At 35.2% G+C, this 17,691-nt stretch overlaps 1 protein-coding gene across 1 annotated transcript in view; it reads left to right on the top strand.

The window, feature by feature from the left end:
• Positions 1-2,660: 2,660 nt before the first annotated feature.
• LOC129216902 (nose resistant to fluoxetine protein 6-like) overlaps positions 2,661-17,691 on the top strand; it is a gene marked incomplete at its 5' end in the record, with an annotated part of 34,696 nt that continues 19,665 nt past the window's right edge. Inside the window, 7 exon segments of the mRNA XM_054851118.1 lie at positions 2,661-2,831; positions 4,604-4,697; positions 4,850-4,942; positions 5,613-5,778; positions 10,167-10,246; positions 14,109-14,231; positions 16,787-16,907. Of these exon segments, the coding sequence (XP_054707093.1) occupies positions 2,777-2,831; positions 4,604-4,697; positions 4,850-4,942; positions 5,613-5,778; positions 10,167-10,246; positions 14,109-14,231; positions 16,787-16,907 (732 nt within the window).

Below are 17,691 nucleotides of genomic sequence, written 5' to 3'. Positions count from 1 at the left end.
GCACGTTCATAATTTGATACTTTGAAAATGTACTAGGAGCAAGACAATGACAGGGGTTCTAAATTTAGTGATCAACACAAACTATGTAATAACTTTTTTTTGACAATAATGAGCATTTTCTTTTAATAGTCTTTTTAGTAACACACTATTCTTCATACCTATTGCTAGGGGACAATAATTTTACAGTGATAATATTTAAATACGGTGGCATAAAGCAGTGATTAAATGTTGTATTGGGAATTTTATTTGCAGAGTTAAACCTTTAAGCTGTCAATCATGTATGAACTACTCATGTCCAAATATTTCTAAGGTTATCAAATTAAAATAATTATTTTTATACTTAAAATGTCTTTTTCCAGTATAATATATTACATAGGCACACTATACGTAATTTAAGAAAGTGCAATGAAGTTTTCACACTTTTTATTTCTGTTTCAGTGTGTGAATTAACTAGCAAAATAGCTGAATTTCAAAGACCAGTATCTTTTTTAAAAACCAAATACACAAAACAATATATATAACATATTGTTTATATATTGTTACTTGAATGGAATATTTAATTGGCCAAGAAATTTTATTTTTAATTCCATCGCCTTTTGGTTTACAGGGGTCTAAAAAAGTCATTTTTCTCAATTTTCCTGATCTTTTGAGGGGCTGTAATTTATAAAGGGTAAACAAACACACAATTGCAGCTATATTTTTTCATTAGTGTGACTCCAGTGGTTAGTTTTTTGCCATATTTCACTTTGTGTTTTTATCCCGTAAGCGAGTTATGACCCTTTGAAATGAATAAAAATTTTACATTTGACCTTTGAACTTTGGCCTGCTGCCATTATTTTAATTATTAAGTTGCAGCTACATAACTCAGTGTGTGAGACTATTAGCTTATTTACTTTAGCATCAAAATGTAAAATGTTCTGCCATGATTGTTATTCAATTAGATTTGGGCCAAAATGCAAAGGTCTAAAAGTCCCATTTTTGACTACGAAAATGACTTTTGGATGAACTCTAAAAAATCAAGGGGTTAAGGTTAGAGAAAAAATAAAAGTGGTTTTAAACATCATTCATATGCATCTTTTTGGGATATGAGTTTCAAAAAAATTAAAAATGGTCGAGCGTACTCATCCGTTGAATCTGCATGGAAATGACCCAAAAGCAACTGGTGGTCTTCTCACAATTAACCCTCATTACTTAAACATATTTCTGTGTGATTCTTTATCTATCCACAAAACGCATGTACCTTTATTTTGGAGCAATAAAAATAGAGTGAAATCCCGTTACAACGAACTTCACGGGATCGTAAATTTAACTTCGTTCTATTGGGAATTTCGTTGTAAATTCCCGATGTAACGAATTCGTTGTTTCGTTGGAATTCCAATAATGTAATGGCAATTGAATCGGAACTGAAAATGTATTTCGTTGAAACGGAAATTCCGTTATATTGGTATTTGTTTGTAACGAGAATTCACTGTATAATCAAAACCCATTTAATATTATCATTATAGTTCAGCTACGGTAACTTGATCTTTAAGAACTGCCTTTTTAACTTGACGCTTTAGGATTACCATATTATATATATATATATATAATATATATATAGTATATATATATATATATATATAATATATATATAATATATATATATATATATATATATATTATATATATATATATATATATATATATATATATATTATATATATATATATAGATATATATTAATACATACATATATATTATATATATATATATATATATATATTATATATATATTATATATATATATATATATGATTGTCGTATCATAAGCATCGTATACTATGATATAGGAGAGAAATGATAGGTTAATTCCCATGAGGATCGAACCCAGGTTGTCTCGGTAAAAGACAACAGCCCTAAGCAACTAGAATATACGGGACTCGTTAACTTGAAGGCGGATCTTAATTTTTACTTTGAGTGTTCATTGTAATGGGTACCAGGGGGCGCGCAGATGTTAACATATTTTGCCAGTCCTTATACAGTAAATTAATTATACATACATGTGAGGACTGTCAGTGGCGTAGCTAGACCCGACTTTCGGGGGGGGGGGGGGGTTACTTCCTATATATGTGTATATATATATATATATATATATATAATATATATACATATATACATATATAATATATAGTATATACATATATAATATATAATATATATATATATATATATATATATATATATATATATGTATAATCGCTTGGAATTTTTCCCTTTTCATCTTTTTTTTTCCTTTCTCTTCTCTCTTCTTTTTCTCTTTTTTTTTTGAGACTAACTTTTCGTTGGGGGGGGGGGTTTGTCCCCAAACCCCCCCCCTTAGCTACGCCCCTGAGGACTGTTCTAAACCAAACTCCCCCCAGAAGTCAAATTCTCGCTGCTCTAGTGTGGGGGGCTGTGTTTATAGGCTTTGATTTTTGTCGGGCTACTTTTTCAGGGGGGTAAACCAGCTGAAATTAGCTCTAATGACAGTTTCGATTTTTAGTGAACTCTTCAATATGAAATAAATTATCTCAAAATCAAGCTTCAAGTTACCGGAGTTGAACCATTCCCCATGTTTTTAGCATCATTATCACATTTAAAAAACAATTAACTTAGCTTAAATTTTTGTACTTTTACTGCAGGTTCTTTCCAAACAGTTCTAATATGTTTTTCACTCGGTTCCAACTTCCGACGCCTGCTGTCGGCATCAAAAGGTTCTGAAGAATTGAAGGTCTTGCACGGCCTGCGGGCCTTCAGCATGGCCTGGGTGATCCTGGGACACACATATGTCTGGTTGAACTTTCAGCTTCTGCGTAAGTAATTTTTTTATTGTATGATTGCAATGGTGTTGTTTTCTTCAGTCAAAAGTACAACTTTTAATCACTGAAATTGATAAAATAAGCAAAAAAAAAAAAAAAAAAATATGGAGCGAGAAAAAACTTTCATTTTCCCAACGCTTAATTTTTTATTAATCTTTTTAAATTCCCGATTTTGAAAATAAGGCGTGGTCTTTATGACGTCGCAAATGATGTACTTTGGCGCATCTGTCTACCGCGTTCCCACGTTATGATAATCAAGAAACGAATTAAATATTGCGCTCTACGCTTGCTATCAACCACATTAAGTCCTCTATATATAAGAGCCGAAGCATCAGTTATGATCGGTCATTTCGGATCGGAGCGCGTGTTTTGAATGGTTGCCTTTTCTGGCAAGTTATCGCGGTTTGTTGAGTTTTTACTGCGAACAATTATTAGCTGCACGTGAACTGTTTATTAAATAAAATATTGTTTTGGGCTAATTTGGAAAAACCCGAAACTTTTCTCTGGTAACCCTAGCCCCGCAACATTGAAAAATCTGATCCAAAATGGTTAAACTTAAGCTGATGCGCCGGCCTATTTATGTAGCGGCTCTAAACCATATCAATGCCAGTACATGTAAGTAAAGAAGCGTAGAAGTTTCGTGCTCTGTTAATGGCATTTCATCATTTGTGATGTCATCTGCGGAAGCGTAAACAATGAAAGCGCACCGATTAAAATAATTTTTTTAAAGTATTAAACTTAATCAAATTACTCGTATTTAAAAAATGGCCAAATCTTATGTTTTTAAACATGCTCTTTCAGAAGAAAAGAGTTTTAAAATTTCGGAAACGACCCCATTCCAAAAAAAGTTTTAGATTTAAAGCAAGGCTGCGGAGTTGAAGGGACAACGATCGACTCCAAGATCCTTGACTCTTACTCACTCCATTACCCCAAAATCAGTTCGACTCCGATCTGGCTTCGCAAATCAGGCAGGGTTGCGTTCAATGAGCGACAGAGACTGACTGCGAGTCTTGGAATTTTAAAGACTTGGACTCTCATTTCCTACTCCGACTCTGCAGTCCTGTTTTGAACTAAAATTGCTACCGAAAATTCTTATTGTACTACCTTACTATACGGCTCTGAAACATGGACTTTTGAACAGTCAAGAAACTAGTAGAATTCAAGCAGCAGAGATGAAGTATTTGCGATCACTGAAGAACTGCACTATCCTAGACAAAATAAGGAATGAATCTATTCGAAGGGAATTACAGATATTCAGCCTCAATGAAAAAATTACGGAATATCGTAACGATTGGAAAAACCATGTTCGACGTATGGCACGAGGGAGACTTCCAAGAGCTGCCTTTTATTACAGACCAAGGGGCAAACGAGACCGTGGTAGGCCCAGGAAGCGATGGGGCGACCAAGAAGCCGGAACAGGCTGTATGCCTAATCCTTGAAGAAGAAGATGATGATGATGATGAAATTCTTATTGTTGACATAGTGGCGTCCGTCATAAATTTTGACTCGCAACTTCAAAATTCGGTACTTTATTCCTTTAAAATATTGATAGTATAATTAAATCTTTGTGAAAATTTTTTTTATCAGTTACAGTAGAGCTCTACAGTGACTTTCTCCAAATATTATTCTGTGTGTGTGTGTTTATGGCGACGTTTTATGGGGGTAATTGAATTCTCTTTAAATTTCATTGAAGCATAATTCCTGCTTGTTTGTACCTGTATCTCTAAACTTAATTAATTTCTTTTTGTCTTTGTGTTTGTTCTCAGGAGGTCCGAATTTAATCGTGAAGTGGTTTAATGATTGGCATTTTGAAGCTATTCTGAACGCGTGGTTATCGGTGGAGCCATTTTTCTTTTTGAGGTATACCAGTTTTATGTAATTCTCCTCAAAATTGTACAGAAAATCTAGTAATGAGTGCATTTAAGACTACATTCAAGAAAGTTTGCAGTACATTTTGCATTTTATTTCATAAGTGTCGAACATTTTTTTATTTCAATGCTTTCTACTTACAGCGGTCTTCTAACGAGTTACGCAGCCATGAAACTGATGCCAAAGACGAAAGGAAAAATTAATGTTCCTTTATACATATTTCGACGTTACCTGAGGTAAGAAATATTTTCAAATTCTTATAACGGCATTTAATAGGAATCTCTTAAAACAGAAATCAATATAGAACTAATTTGATCTTGAGAAATGAATAATCAATATCTTCTCACGGTTGCTATGGAATTGGCAAACGTCCAGCTAAGAGGAGTCTATTTGAATAAGAGGGAAATGTAAAATTGATGCACGTGTTTCGCTCAAACCAATGTGACTCTGCTTTTACCAATTGAAAAAACTTAAAGGTCCTTAATTTTCTAGCTTTTACCTAGAAAAGTAGATATTTAACTGTTTTGTTTGCTTAACTTAACAAAGTGCTTTTAATTTTTTCAACTTTGATTCTTTAAAAGAAAAAATGCTTCAGTGTTCAATACTTAGGGGACATTTCGATAATTGGGAATCTGGCGCGGTCGTCTCATTTTTGGCGTAAATAATTTAATTTTGGTAACCCTGTTGATTTGTAGTAACCCTATGTGAATAGATGTTTCAGATCTCTTTGATTTGATTTGCAAAGAAAAATACCTCTCGCGCTGACGCTGGAGCCAAAAATTGACGCCAATGAAGAAAGATCGCCAGATTCCCAATTATCGAAATATCACCAATACTTACGCGAGTGAATACGAACTTGTCAAAAGCACAAATTACAAACTTACTAACTTTCTGTTGCTTGGACAGGCTGACGCCGCCCTTGTTGCTTGTGATTGGACTGGCGTACTTCATGCCTCTGGTAAGTTCTGGCCCTTTCTGGTACGAAAGAGTGGACCCAGAACTCCGTGCCTGCTCGGCCTACTGGTGGAGGAGCTTGCTCTACATCAGCAACTGGACGGGTATCAAGAGCATCGTGAGTGTCTGGTTGAACCATAAGCCACTATCATAGAACAAGTTTTGAGGGAAATGTTCACTTAACCTACTCCCTTCCGTTTAGTTTAGGGCAACTTCATTTTAATGGAAACTAGATGTACCCGACGCGCGTTGCTACGCCAACAAAAAAAATACATCATTATACTGATTTTCATGACAATGGTTGAACGGGGCAGAAGTTGCTACTCTGCAGCGCCACCTGGTGGCGAGTGGCTTCAATGAGCATATTATGCACCTTCTCCGTGGAAAAACACATATCTATAGCAATTTTCATAATAATCGGTCCAGGTATCAAGTGAAGCTGTGACTATACTCAAATTTTGTACTCACGCAGTTTGCAAGATCAATCCATCGCTAAAAATATCAAATAGAAAAAGTTTTAAATCCCCCCGTTGCATGAAAAGCCATAAAACAATAAAGAAAGAATTTATTTGTTTAAACTCAAGAAAAATGGCAACAGCTAACTTCTTATCAATGAGATCTTTCACGCGAATTAATTTCTGCAGCCGATCATTTTATTCGTATTTATCCGATGGATTGTGACTTAAATTGGAATAAAAAAGGAACTATCGATCGGATTTTTTCCGAACTGGTCTATAAACATTCCCAGTACCAAAAATAACAAACGGTGAATGTTTCAGCCAAATCTGCCGGGTAGTTTTTGAGTTCATGGATGACATACACAGACAAACATTCATTTTTATATATATCGATATCAATTCGGTACCTCAGAGTTAGAGTGATGTAAGTCCAAAAATTGCGATTTTCCGCTGATTAGTGCAATGTATGTGGGATCCTATTCTGCATAAAGCCATGTGAACGCAAATCTATAAAAAAAAAAAAAAATCCTTTGTAATTATCTACCAGTGTTAAAAAAGTGTGCATCCCATCCTTTGCATGCGCCAGACAAATATTTTCCTTCTCTTCTCTAAAGTAGCCCTTACGTGACTTACGTTAGTCTGTCCCTGAGGTACAGAATTGTTGCACAAAACACCTTACAAAGCCTCCAAATATGTTAGGACTATGATTCATTGTTGTTGTTGTCGTTCTTATGGCAACTAGATAGAGCCAAAAGCGGTTAGAATCAGAATCGCGAGTGCTAGACCATATAGAGGAACTCCTCTATAGCCCTTATATCCTGCGGCGGTGCTCCAAGTTGAAAAAGAAAAGCCAAAATGGCTTGGCAATCACAGATATGATGATGTGTCAAATGGGCCTTTGGGCAATTTCAGCAACAGGGATAGTATTTAGAAATGCTGTCAGGAGCTATGATCATGCTCTTAATGTCGCCAGTGTCGCTATTGTTTGACCATCGATTACATGGAAAGGCTGATATCCGGTTTATAGGCGGAAATGGACGTATCTATTAGTTTATTTGGGATGTTAGTTGGTTTGTTTCAGATGTGCACTTTTGCCTCTCTATTATTTAGCCTTAGTTTTGTAAAAATGAAAATTTGCTCTCAGCAACATTATTTTAATCTAAAGTACATTCGATCTATATTCTCACGGCAAAAATTAATTGATTTATTTATTCACAACAAAGTTTTGAGCTTACCATTTTGCTTTTTCGTTCCTGGACGAAATGAAAATATTGTATTTTCTTTTTGTTGTTTCCATGGTAGCTATTTTTGTTTTCCCTTCTTTTATTTTAGAGAATGCAATAAATGAATAAGGCACTAGTGACATTATTAAACGCGTGCATCAAAATCCCATCGTTATTTTCCCTTCTCTCCTGCTAGATTCATTCAGATGGAATCGTCTTTACTTGGCAGATTGCCGAATTACATACAATCCGTGGTCAAAAAGTAGGATGGCTGATAGATTTCTATAGGAGTTGAGATGAGGGATGACAGGTTTTTTAAAAAGTTGATTGAAAATTCTACTCTTGGCAGCCGCGTTGGAGTTCTGTAAAGTGACTGTTGGAGAATGATCAAGATCACGAGGTTTTTAGGCAAAGATGCCAGCTCACTACTCGTTTCCATCCATACTGCTCACGTGGGCTGGAATTCCCTGGAGTCAACATGGTTGATTGATTTGACTAAGAAGGACGTTTACTTAGAAGGACTTGGGTTAGGTTTGTAGTTCCATTCATTGTGGCCAAGATTTGAGTCCATGAAGATGACCAGTCCCTTTGGTGAATCGTTAAGATGAGGGGTAGGAAAAGGAGGGCTCTTTTAATTGTGATCAGTTCGCTGGTAAAATTCGAAGCAATACGACCAGTGGAATTTTCCGTTCAGTTTTAGCACCAGAAAGGTGGATGAAAGAATACCTGCTCCTCCTCTGCTAAACTATGTTTCATTGCACGAATTTTATAAAGATCACGGACTCTACTTCTATATATTACAACTAGTGGCACCCGCACGGCTTTGCCCGTAGTAGAAAATTAAAAGGTCATTTGATTCGCCTACATATTTACAAATAATGGATGATGAATTTCTCACCAGTTTGCTATATTCATTTGCTTGCCCATGTTACGGTTCCACGTTATGATAATTTGGTAATTTATTCGTCCACGTTGTGATAATTTTCTCTTTAAAATTTTCTTAAAATTGGAATAGAATTTTCGAAAAATCCCTTCAAGGTGCACATCCTCATACTACAGACTAATTTTGTACCAAGTTTCATGAAAATCGGCTGAACAGTCTAGGAGCTATGCGCGTCACAGAGATCCTGACAGAGAGAGATCCAGACAGAGAGACTTTCAGCTTTATTATTTTTAAAGATGAGATTTTGTCGATTTGTAAAAACAGTGTTTAAATAATATGTTTGGCTCAATAATGGAGGAATCTCATGAGATACGTTGCAACACATATTATTTATATTGTTTCTGGAAATGACCAAAATCACCAGAAAAACTTGTTACTTTCTTCTATATCTAATATATAGAAGAAAGTATTGGATTCGTGCAAATTTTCGAATTTCGAATTTTGACGGATTCGAACGTTTTGAGGAACGTGCTGAGTCCATTTCGACCATTTTTGGAAAATGTCTGTCTGTCTGTGTGTGTGTATGTATGTGTGTGTGTGTGTGTGTGTGTGTGTATGTATGTGTGTCACGTCTGTGTGTGACCAGTTTTTTGTGGCCGCTCTACAACAAAAACTACCGCATGAAATCGAACGAAATTTAGTACACATATGTGCACCTATGTGAACTTGTGCCCATTAGTTTTTGGCGCGAATTCCTCCAAGGGGGGTGGAGCAATGGGACGTTTTTCGAGTTACGCGTGCTTGCTATTCCTCAGGAAGTAACTGGCGGAATCAAACAAAATTTGGTCCATATGTTGGTATTAACAGGAACAGGTGCTGATTCAATTTTGGTGTCAATAACTCAAACGGGGGTTGAGCTGTAGAACGTTTTTTGTCGTCAATTGTGACTGCTGTATCTCAAGAAATAATGAACGGAATGAAAGAAAAATTTATCGGCAAGTAGCCCTTAGTGGGTATAAGAACTGATTTTATTTTTGTGTCAACAGCTAAAAGGGGGGTAGCGCAATCACCCGTTCTTTTTTTCCATTTTGAGTGCCCTATCTCAAGAAGTAATACTACGTTCTGGTTGAAATTTGGAATATATGTGAATCCATATGTAAACAGGCTTTGGTTCTATTTTGACGCCGATCGCTCCAAGAGGTGTTGATTTTTTTTTTTTTTTTTTTGCGAATAAAAATATTTTTATTAATGCAACAATAAGAAAGATAAATCGTAATAGATTGTCTTCTGCGTATTTCTCGTGATTTTAATTGTGTGGAAATGATAGGAAATATTATCTCAATGATTTAAAATTTTGAACTGTTGCCATCTTATGTTTGTTAACAAATAAAATATTTGTAATTAATTCAAGCAAGGCTTTTAAAATAACTTTCAATTTTCGCTCTTTGCTTTGCTTTTGCAATAATTCAGACATTGGGATAGTCGTCAAGTTTTTGCATGTGTCATTTTGTTTTTGTTGGGAATATTGCTTCCTCGTCAAGCATGGGGAGGGATCAGAAAAAAAAAAAAAATATATAGAAGAAAGTTTCGTGATGGCCACAACATACTAGTTTTTTCTAGTTCATTCCGACCGTACAACGTCCCATAAGAAGCATAGCTTCAAAAATATATCCACAACCACTGTTTCCCAGAACCCAATATCTTAAGTTTTGTTGAATTTATTATCTTACTTGGTAGTGTAAAATCGCACCCTTGGAAATTATGGAGGCTTTCGTTTTATGTCGAATCAACAGTGATGCTTCAGAAATTGTCGGATATTTTTTCATAAACTAATAATGATTCATTTGATAGCTATAACTCTTTAGTTCAAACTAATATCTTTTTTTCACTTAATTTCTTGTTAGTCGTTTTTTTCCCCTAATATGCGATTGTTCTTTTCTAGTGCGTTCACCCGACGTGGTACTTGTCAGCAGATTTCCAGTTGCATGTCGTTTCCATTGTAGTTTTGTACGCATTATACAGGTAAGTAATAATTTCTGAGTTTGAATATATGTATATAGATTGAACATTTGAAAAACATCGAAAACAGTTTGAACTTGATGAGCATCTCTTTAGTTTCAACGGAATCAAATATCACTTTAAAGCGAACAAGAATCGGCTGTCAAAATATTTTTGAAAACTGTTTATTGAAAACTTTAAGCCTTTCTTAATCCTTTCTAACTACTACAGTTAACTATAAAAGCTTTATTCAAAGTGTGTGGCAAGGTTGCATTCAGAAATTAATTGCTCACTTTCGAGAATTTTTCGGTCGTAAAACAAATTTCATCATTTACGACGATTACTTTCTGGGTCGCGTTTAAATCTCTCTAAATTTTGGTCAAACTGACGAATTTTCAATTTGGAGCATTTTTTAAGAAGCCATTTCGTCCAAACACGACGGAAATTTCATGAGACTTGAGCATGCATTTCTGAGACAACGATTCTCAAAAAGATTACATAAATATTTTTGTTAGTCAAGATTATCACTAGTTTGAGGAAATAGTGTTTTAGGCTTGTTTATTACCTTTTAACCTCAAAAAAACATAGGTTAAAGCTAGAAGACCCCAAAATAGTTATTTTTAAACCTTTCTTAGTTTGTTGGTCTTGCTAACGGAGAGATATAAAATTGTATGCTCCAGAGTTGATGGAAGAGTTGAAAATCTCAATAAGTTCGGATTTTGGAGTTTTTGGTTTCGTTATTTTGGGAGATAGAAATTCTAACAATACAGAAGAAAGTTTTTCTCATATGGGACGAACCAGGGTTAAACCTTAGGGCAGGAATTAAAATGGAGGGAGCAAGTGTAGTCATTGGCTTAGCAAAAGCTGACCCAACGACCCCAAGTCACCTGACTAAACGACGAATGATTAGCACGTTTTGCGTGAAACGAGCGAAAGAAACCTGATTTCTTCCAAAGGGCGCAAGGGAAGACTCATGGGGGCTTAAAATTGATAAGTGATGTAAGGAAAATGAATATTTTAAAACACTTTTTTGCATTGGTTCGAAACAAACTAACGGTGTAATTATTTAAAGTGTTTTCTCACTCCCTTTGAAACACTTATATTGTATTTTTGTTCTTCATACACGTTCTACGTTACCTTGTAGTTTTTATGTAATTTAGGATCACAAATGCTAATAAAAACATCACCTAACTTTGCATTTGTAAACACGATTTTGGGTACTTTTCCCGTACAATTCGCTTGTCCTGGCGACTTTTTTTATTTTCTCTACCTTAGCGAAAACAGTAAAATAATGCTTACGACGGCGCCAAGGTATATAGAAGGATTCTATATACCTTGGCGACGCCATGACGGCGCCATTTTTATTCTTCTTTTTCTAAATTTCTGGACTTTTATGGTAATTAAATCGACAGTAAATTTAACATTTTACTTTTATTTTTATTATTTAATTGGGGTATTGTTTGAATAGAAATTTTCACGTTATTTAATGACTTATTTGGTACTTGGCGGCTTATTTTTTATTTCAAAGGGCTTCTTCAATTATTTGGTAGATTTTTTTCTCTCATTTTTATAGGACTTTTAGTCTTTTTTAAAGACTTGTGTTGTTAGGAAGCACACTAAAAAGGAAAAATAACGTATGATGTCGCCAAACAAGTAGGTTCTATGTAGCTTTGACCAAACATGGCGGCATAAACGAAAGAAAAAATAGCTGTAGCCAAGATTTAAAATGAGCCAAATGACGTATTTATAACGAAAAAGTACCCCCAATTCTCTGTGTTAACCACACATTCATATGTATAGGAAAATGTCTAGAAATCTGTTGATTTAAGAAGCATTGCTTCAAACGCGCGTAAATTAGTAAACGCATTCTTTCGAGTTATTAAAAAACATCATTATTTACTTGACGTAGAAGGAAGTAGTACGGGATCCACATTTAGTTTCTTCATATTTTTTTTTAATGATTGGAGTGTCTTTATCGCAGCTAGAAACTATCACCGTTCTTAGAAACAGCTTCACCAGAAGAGCCTGATACTTAATTGAAAAACCCATAAACTTGGGAGTTTTCCACCTTTTATTTTTTCATATACCATTTCCCCCTTTCTTCAAGTATATTCAGTTCCAATTTGGAGTCACACTGACCAGGGGTTCTTTCTTTACATCACTTTGAAAGTGGGACTTTACTTATAATCACCTTGTACCTTAGAATTTCGGGGAAAGCACATATGCAAACCAAGTTCGATTTCAGCTTCAATTGAGGAAATTGTACAAACGTTTCCCACAAGATGGCTTCATTAAGTATGCAGAAAATGAGGGTGGCAGTTTTCCCCCAGGAGATCTCTACGCCCTAACTTTCCCTGTCAATACGTATTACTTCGAGGAAAAATTATTCAATCCAACAATATTAGCTGGATACCACTTGCGGCTCACACGCAGGGATCCCCCCCCCCCCCCCCAATGGGAGATCACGGTAGTTCACTGCGACCTGCCAAGAATTTCCTTATATGGCTCATTTTGTCTGACGATTCAGTAAATTTGAAGATACAAGTGCAGAATGGGGTTGTTTCCTTCAGCCAAAAGTAGTACTTTTTGTCACTGAAATTGATAGAATAAGCAGAAAAAAAGAATAACATGGACTCAGAAAATACTTTCATTTCCCCAACAGTTATTGTTTAATTAATTTTTTAAAATGTCCGATTCTTCAAAAAAGGAGTGGTCTTTATGACGTCATAAATCATGCTCTATGGCGCATCTTTTACCGCATTTCCACGTTATGATAATGAAGAAGCGAATTACAATTGCGCTCCACGCTTGCTGTCAACCATATCGTTGCCAATACACGTGAGTAAAGATGCGAATTAAATACTTTGGACCGTGAATGGCAACACTGAATGGCATTTCATCATTTGTGATGTCATCGGCAGAAGCGTTAAATGATAAAAGAGCACCGATTTAAGTAATTTTTTAAAAATATTAAACTTAAAGAAATTATTTAAAAAATGCCGAAGCGGACTCCGGCCGAAAACCGATCCAATCTTTCTAACGAAAACGTTTAAACGAAAATTCCTTAGCAGAAAAACACGATACACCTAAGACAAAAAGGAAATCCCGTACAACGTATGAAAAAGAATTCAACTATAGAAAAGTTATCGTTTGAGAAAAGGGGAAAAAATCCTGTAGAATACGCCCCCCCTTCTGAATATATGTTAGGTAGTGAGGAGATTTTTAACCCCTAATTAGGCGAAATTTAGTTTAATTTGTTAATTAGAAAAAAATTTATTCGAAATTTAGAATTTCGGTTTCGAGGTGCACATCCCCGGGGTACGTTCGAATTTTGTGCCAAGTTTTAGGGCTGTTGTAGATACTATGGGGTCTTCTGGCCATCGGGTATAAAGAAACAATGAAACACTGTCACTTTTATATGTATATAGATGACATAATTCATTTGTTTGGGGTTTTATTTCGATTTTAATGTAACTATTTGTCTTATTCAATAAATTGCTTTGTTTAAAAATAAAACATTAAATTTAAAATTTCAACATATTGATTTTGACAACGTTTGACGAGCCACTAAGTGCACTGTTTTGACCAGTTTGGCAAATTATGTTGAAAATGAGATGTTGGGGGGGGAGGGGGGGAGTGAGACAAACTTACAGTGGAAAAGTAACATCTTTATCCGTTTTTTTTTTCTTTTTGTAAACTTTAGTCGTTTTTCTTTCCCACTGAAATTTATCCTTTCCCCTCAATACAATTTTATTTTCAAAATCGTAGATTCGAAAATATTTATATGATAAGATACATTAAGAATTAGGGTTTTAAAAGTTTTTAAATAGCTTTCCTATATGCGTTATTCAAAGTGAAAAACTAATCGGGTACATTTTCTCTGAAGATCTCCCAAGCTTGGATTCGCATTGATTGCAGCCCTCGTGTCCATGTGCAGTGTTGCCACCGGCGTGATAACTTATTTGTGGGACTTACCTCCTACCATCCAGATTTCATCTGGCAACAATGGGTAAGTTAAGGACCTTCAACTTACATCTTTGCTGTAGTCATTGATGTTAATACTACATCTATGGCTGTAGTACATTGTGATTTGATTTCAGCAGTATTTAAAGGTAGTATGTAATAAATACTTTAATGTGGAAAAAATAAGAATTGTGAAATTATTCCTAGCTCCATCTTTTACTTAAAATTTAACTTCGGTTGTCATATTTAGGACCGAAATATAATTTTTCAATGAAATTTTAACCGACGGTTGTATTTTGTTTTCAAGTGTGAAAGCACTCTGCTTTTCAGCATTCGCCCTTTCAAACGTCACAAAAAATGACGACCATTTTTGAAGCTGGTCAGCGACCATCCGAACACAGGACGTAGATTAACCACCCTGAGAAAGTGCCACCAGTGCACCAGTCATCAACAGGTTGCCAACTTAGGTGTTTTCTCCCTAAATTTAGGGGGGAAATTTTAGAATGGGATTTTTTTAGGGGGATAAAATTTTTAGGGGTTTAAATTTTAGGATTTTATTAGGTAAAAATGTTCTTCTTTTGCCTATGAAAATGCTAATTTTCGATTGTTTCATGCATTTTTTTTTACTTACATATACTTTTTGAGCCTTTGTAACCATTGGTTTTGATCAGAAATGACATAAAAATGATAAAAATGACTTTATTTCACTCAGCAACGAAAAATAGCAATGGTCACGTGATCTTTTAATCCCATGTGTGACGTCACAGTTAACGTGACTTTCTGACGTCATTTAGGGGTTTTATGAGTTGAGTTTAGGGGAAACATTTTTAGGAGTTGGCAACCCTGGTCATCAATAGCTCCACTATCTGAATACGAGGTTGAAAGGGATTGAAAAAAATGTTTAGGTGTCTCGGAGTCATGATAAACTGTTTAGAACATAACTTCCAGGAAGACAGATTTTGCTAGCATGTACTCGATCTACAGGGTGTCCAGCAAAGGACTCCCTGGTTTCAAAATGAAATATCTCGAAAACAAAGGACGATATTTTAATAAAATAAACGGCATGTTTATTGTGAAACACATAAAAATCATGTGCAGGAACTTGGAATTTAGTTTGAAAAATTGCCAAAAAGATGGCGCTGCCAACGGTGATTGCAGTATAAGTCTCCATAAAAAGTGCTGCGAAGAGGTTGGACAGTAATTTCTAGCGTATAATATGTTCGCATATCTGAGAATCTAAACTACTGCAGAAACAACTAACTTCTTCGTAATAATATTTGTGGAGACTGCTATTGTAATTACTGCATGCAGCGCCACCTGTTGGAAAGTTTTAAAACTCATTTTCTAGTTCTTGTCATGATTTTTATGGGCTTCGCAGTAAGCATACCGTTTATTTTATTTCAATATCGTCCTTTGTTTTCGAGATATTTAATTTTCAAACAAGGCAGTCCTCTGCTGGACACCCTGCATCTTTATTAACGCGGTCACTAAACCCGGGACCTTCCTAGCTCGAGTCTGGTGCTGTAACAACTAGGTTTCCCACGTGACATGCAGCACGTGGAATCTCCTTTGGAATCCGTGGAATCGCACGTGGAATTAATAAGAGGCTTTGAAAAGAGGAAGAATGCTAAGAAATAGAATATTCTATGTTTTCACTATAATTTTTAACTGTGACCAGCGCCAATAAAAGCACATTTGTTATTTTGATAGATAATGCTATATTTTCTTGTATATTTATGCTTCCTTCATCGATTAAGCATCCAAGTGAAGTGACAACCTCATATTGATTTTGTGCCCCCCCCCCCTGTTTTTTGAGTGTCTGCTGAATTATGCTTCGTATAAAACGATGTAATTCTTGAAAATGTACATATCATTTAAAACGTTAAATTTTTAAAAAATATTTGTGTGTACTTAATTGAACTGGATTACTTTTGTACAGTGGCGCACACAGGAATTTTGTAAGGGGTGGGTCCAAGGTCAAAAGCCTTATTCTCCTATCATACCCCAATATGCCGTCAAACATATTGGCTTGATTTTATCGATTCCCGGGAAGGAAAAACAGTAAAAAAAAAACTATTGAAATTGAATTAACATTGCTTAATGAAATGTACTTAAATAAATAACCAGAGAGCAAAATAATTTATGATTTTACTTTTCTTATAATTAAAAAATAGATTCAAGTTCATTGAATCCCATTTTGTTCTGTAATTACAAAACTAAAAACATGGTTATTGCAGTGTATTCATTTATAGTCACAATTCTGCTTCTTACAAGCAATTCGTTATAGAAAAAGTGCACAACATTTAAAAAAATCTTTTAACGTGAGGATTTTATTATTTCACTTATAACAACTGAAAGTATTGTTACCTTTGTTTGAAATTATTCTACGTACAAAATACATAGAATCATAATCAATCGGTAAAAAAGCAAGACTTATGGGAGGGGTCCGGACCCCCTGGCCCCTCCCTTCTGTGCGCCACTGCTTTGTACATGTCCCTAGCTAAACTGAACTGTAAACTTATAAGTTTGTTTTTAGAAAATACGATGTCTTAATTCATATGTGGTTGTTCACCTCTCATACTCTTTTTTATTCATTTTTAGAAAAATTGAGCAGACGATTGACGTGGTACACATGCGCACCTTCACACATGCAGGTCCGTATTATGTTGGAATCGTCGCGGGATACCTCTTGGTTAAATACAAAGATGTAAAGCTTGGAATGGTAAGTTACAGAAACATCTTTAATGTTTCATATCATTTTGACAGTGAGAGAATGTGAAGTAGAAAAAGTTAACGAAGGGAAGAGAAACAAGCTGATGTGTGCATCACATGACTTCCTTTTACTCCAATTTAATGTCATTTTCCCAAATATTGGTAATTTTAATGTGATTCAATAGTTTACTCTCTAAATATCACCAACAGTGGCCAAATGGAAACCAGAATTTAAAAAAAAAAATCGCCAAATTTATCGCCAAGTTGGTGACAAAACTTGGCGACCAAAAGACTGGCGATATATCGCCAAGTGTCCGACAAATTATAACACCACTTGAGTTTACGTCGAAATTAACAATGATTTCCCCCCAAAAAGGGGCAAAAGATCCCCTTAAAAACACCCGAATGCAACCAAAAGGGGAGATGCACAACTAGACCCCACTAGGAGTCTACGTACCAAATTTCAACTTTCTAGGACATACCGTTCTTGAGTTATGCGACATACATACGCACATACGCACATAAATACGTACATACAGACGTCACGAGAAAACTCGTTGTAACTAACTCGGGAATAGTCAAAATGGATATTTTGTGTGTCTATACGTTCTTAGGCACTTATCCACGTGTGGTCGAGTCGAAAAAAAAAACTCAACATTCATTCGGGGGTGAGCAAAATGGAAATTAAGGTCGATTTTTGAGTGAAAATTTTTTCGCGAATACAATCTTTCCTTTTTTGTAAAAGGAAGTAAAAAAGGAATCTGGCATAATTTGAGATGTAAGTAGTTGACACG

Source organism: Uloborus diversus, chromosome 2, assembly GCF_026930045.1.
Source record: "Uloborus diversus isolate 005 chromosome 2, Udiv.v.3.1, whole genome shotgun sequence".
NCBI lineage: Eukaryota > Metazoa > Arthropoda > Arachnida > Araneae > Uloboridae > Uloborus > Uloborus diversus.
The sequence above is the reverse complement of the archived record's forward strand: the minus strand, read 5'-3'. Positions and strand labels throughout refer to the sequence as shown.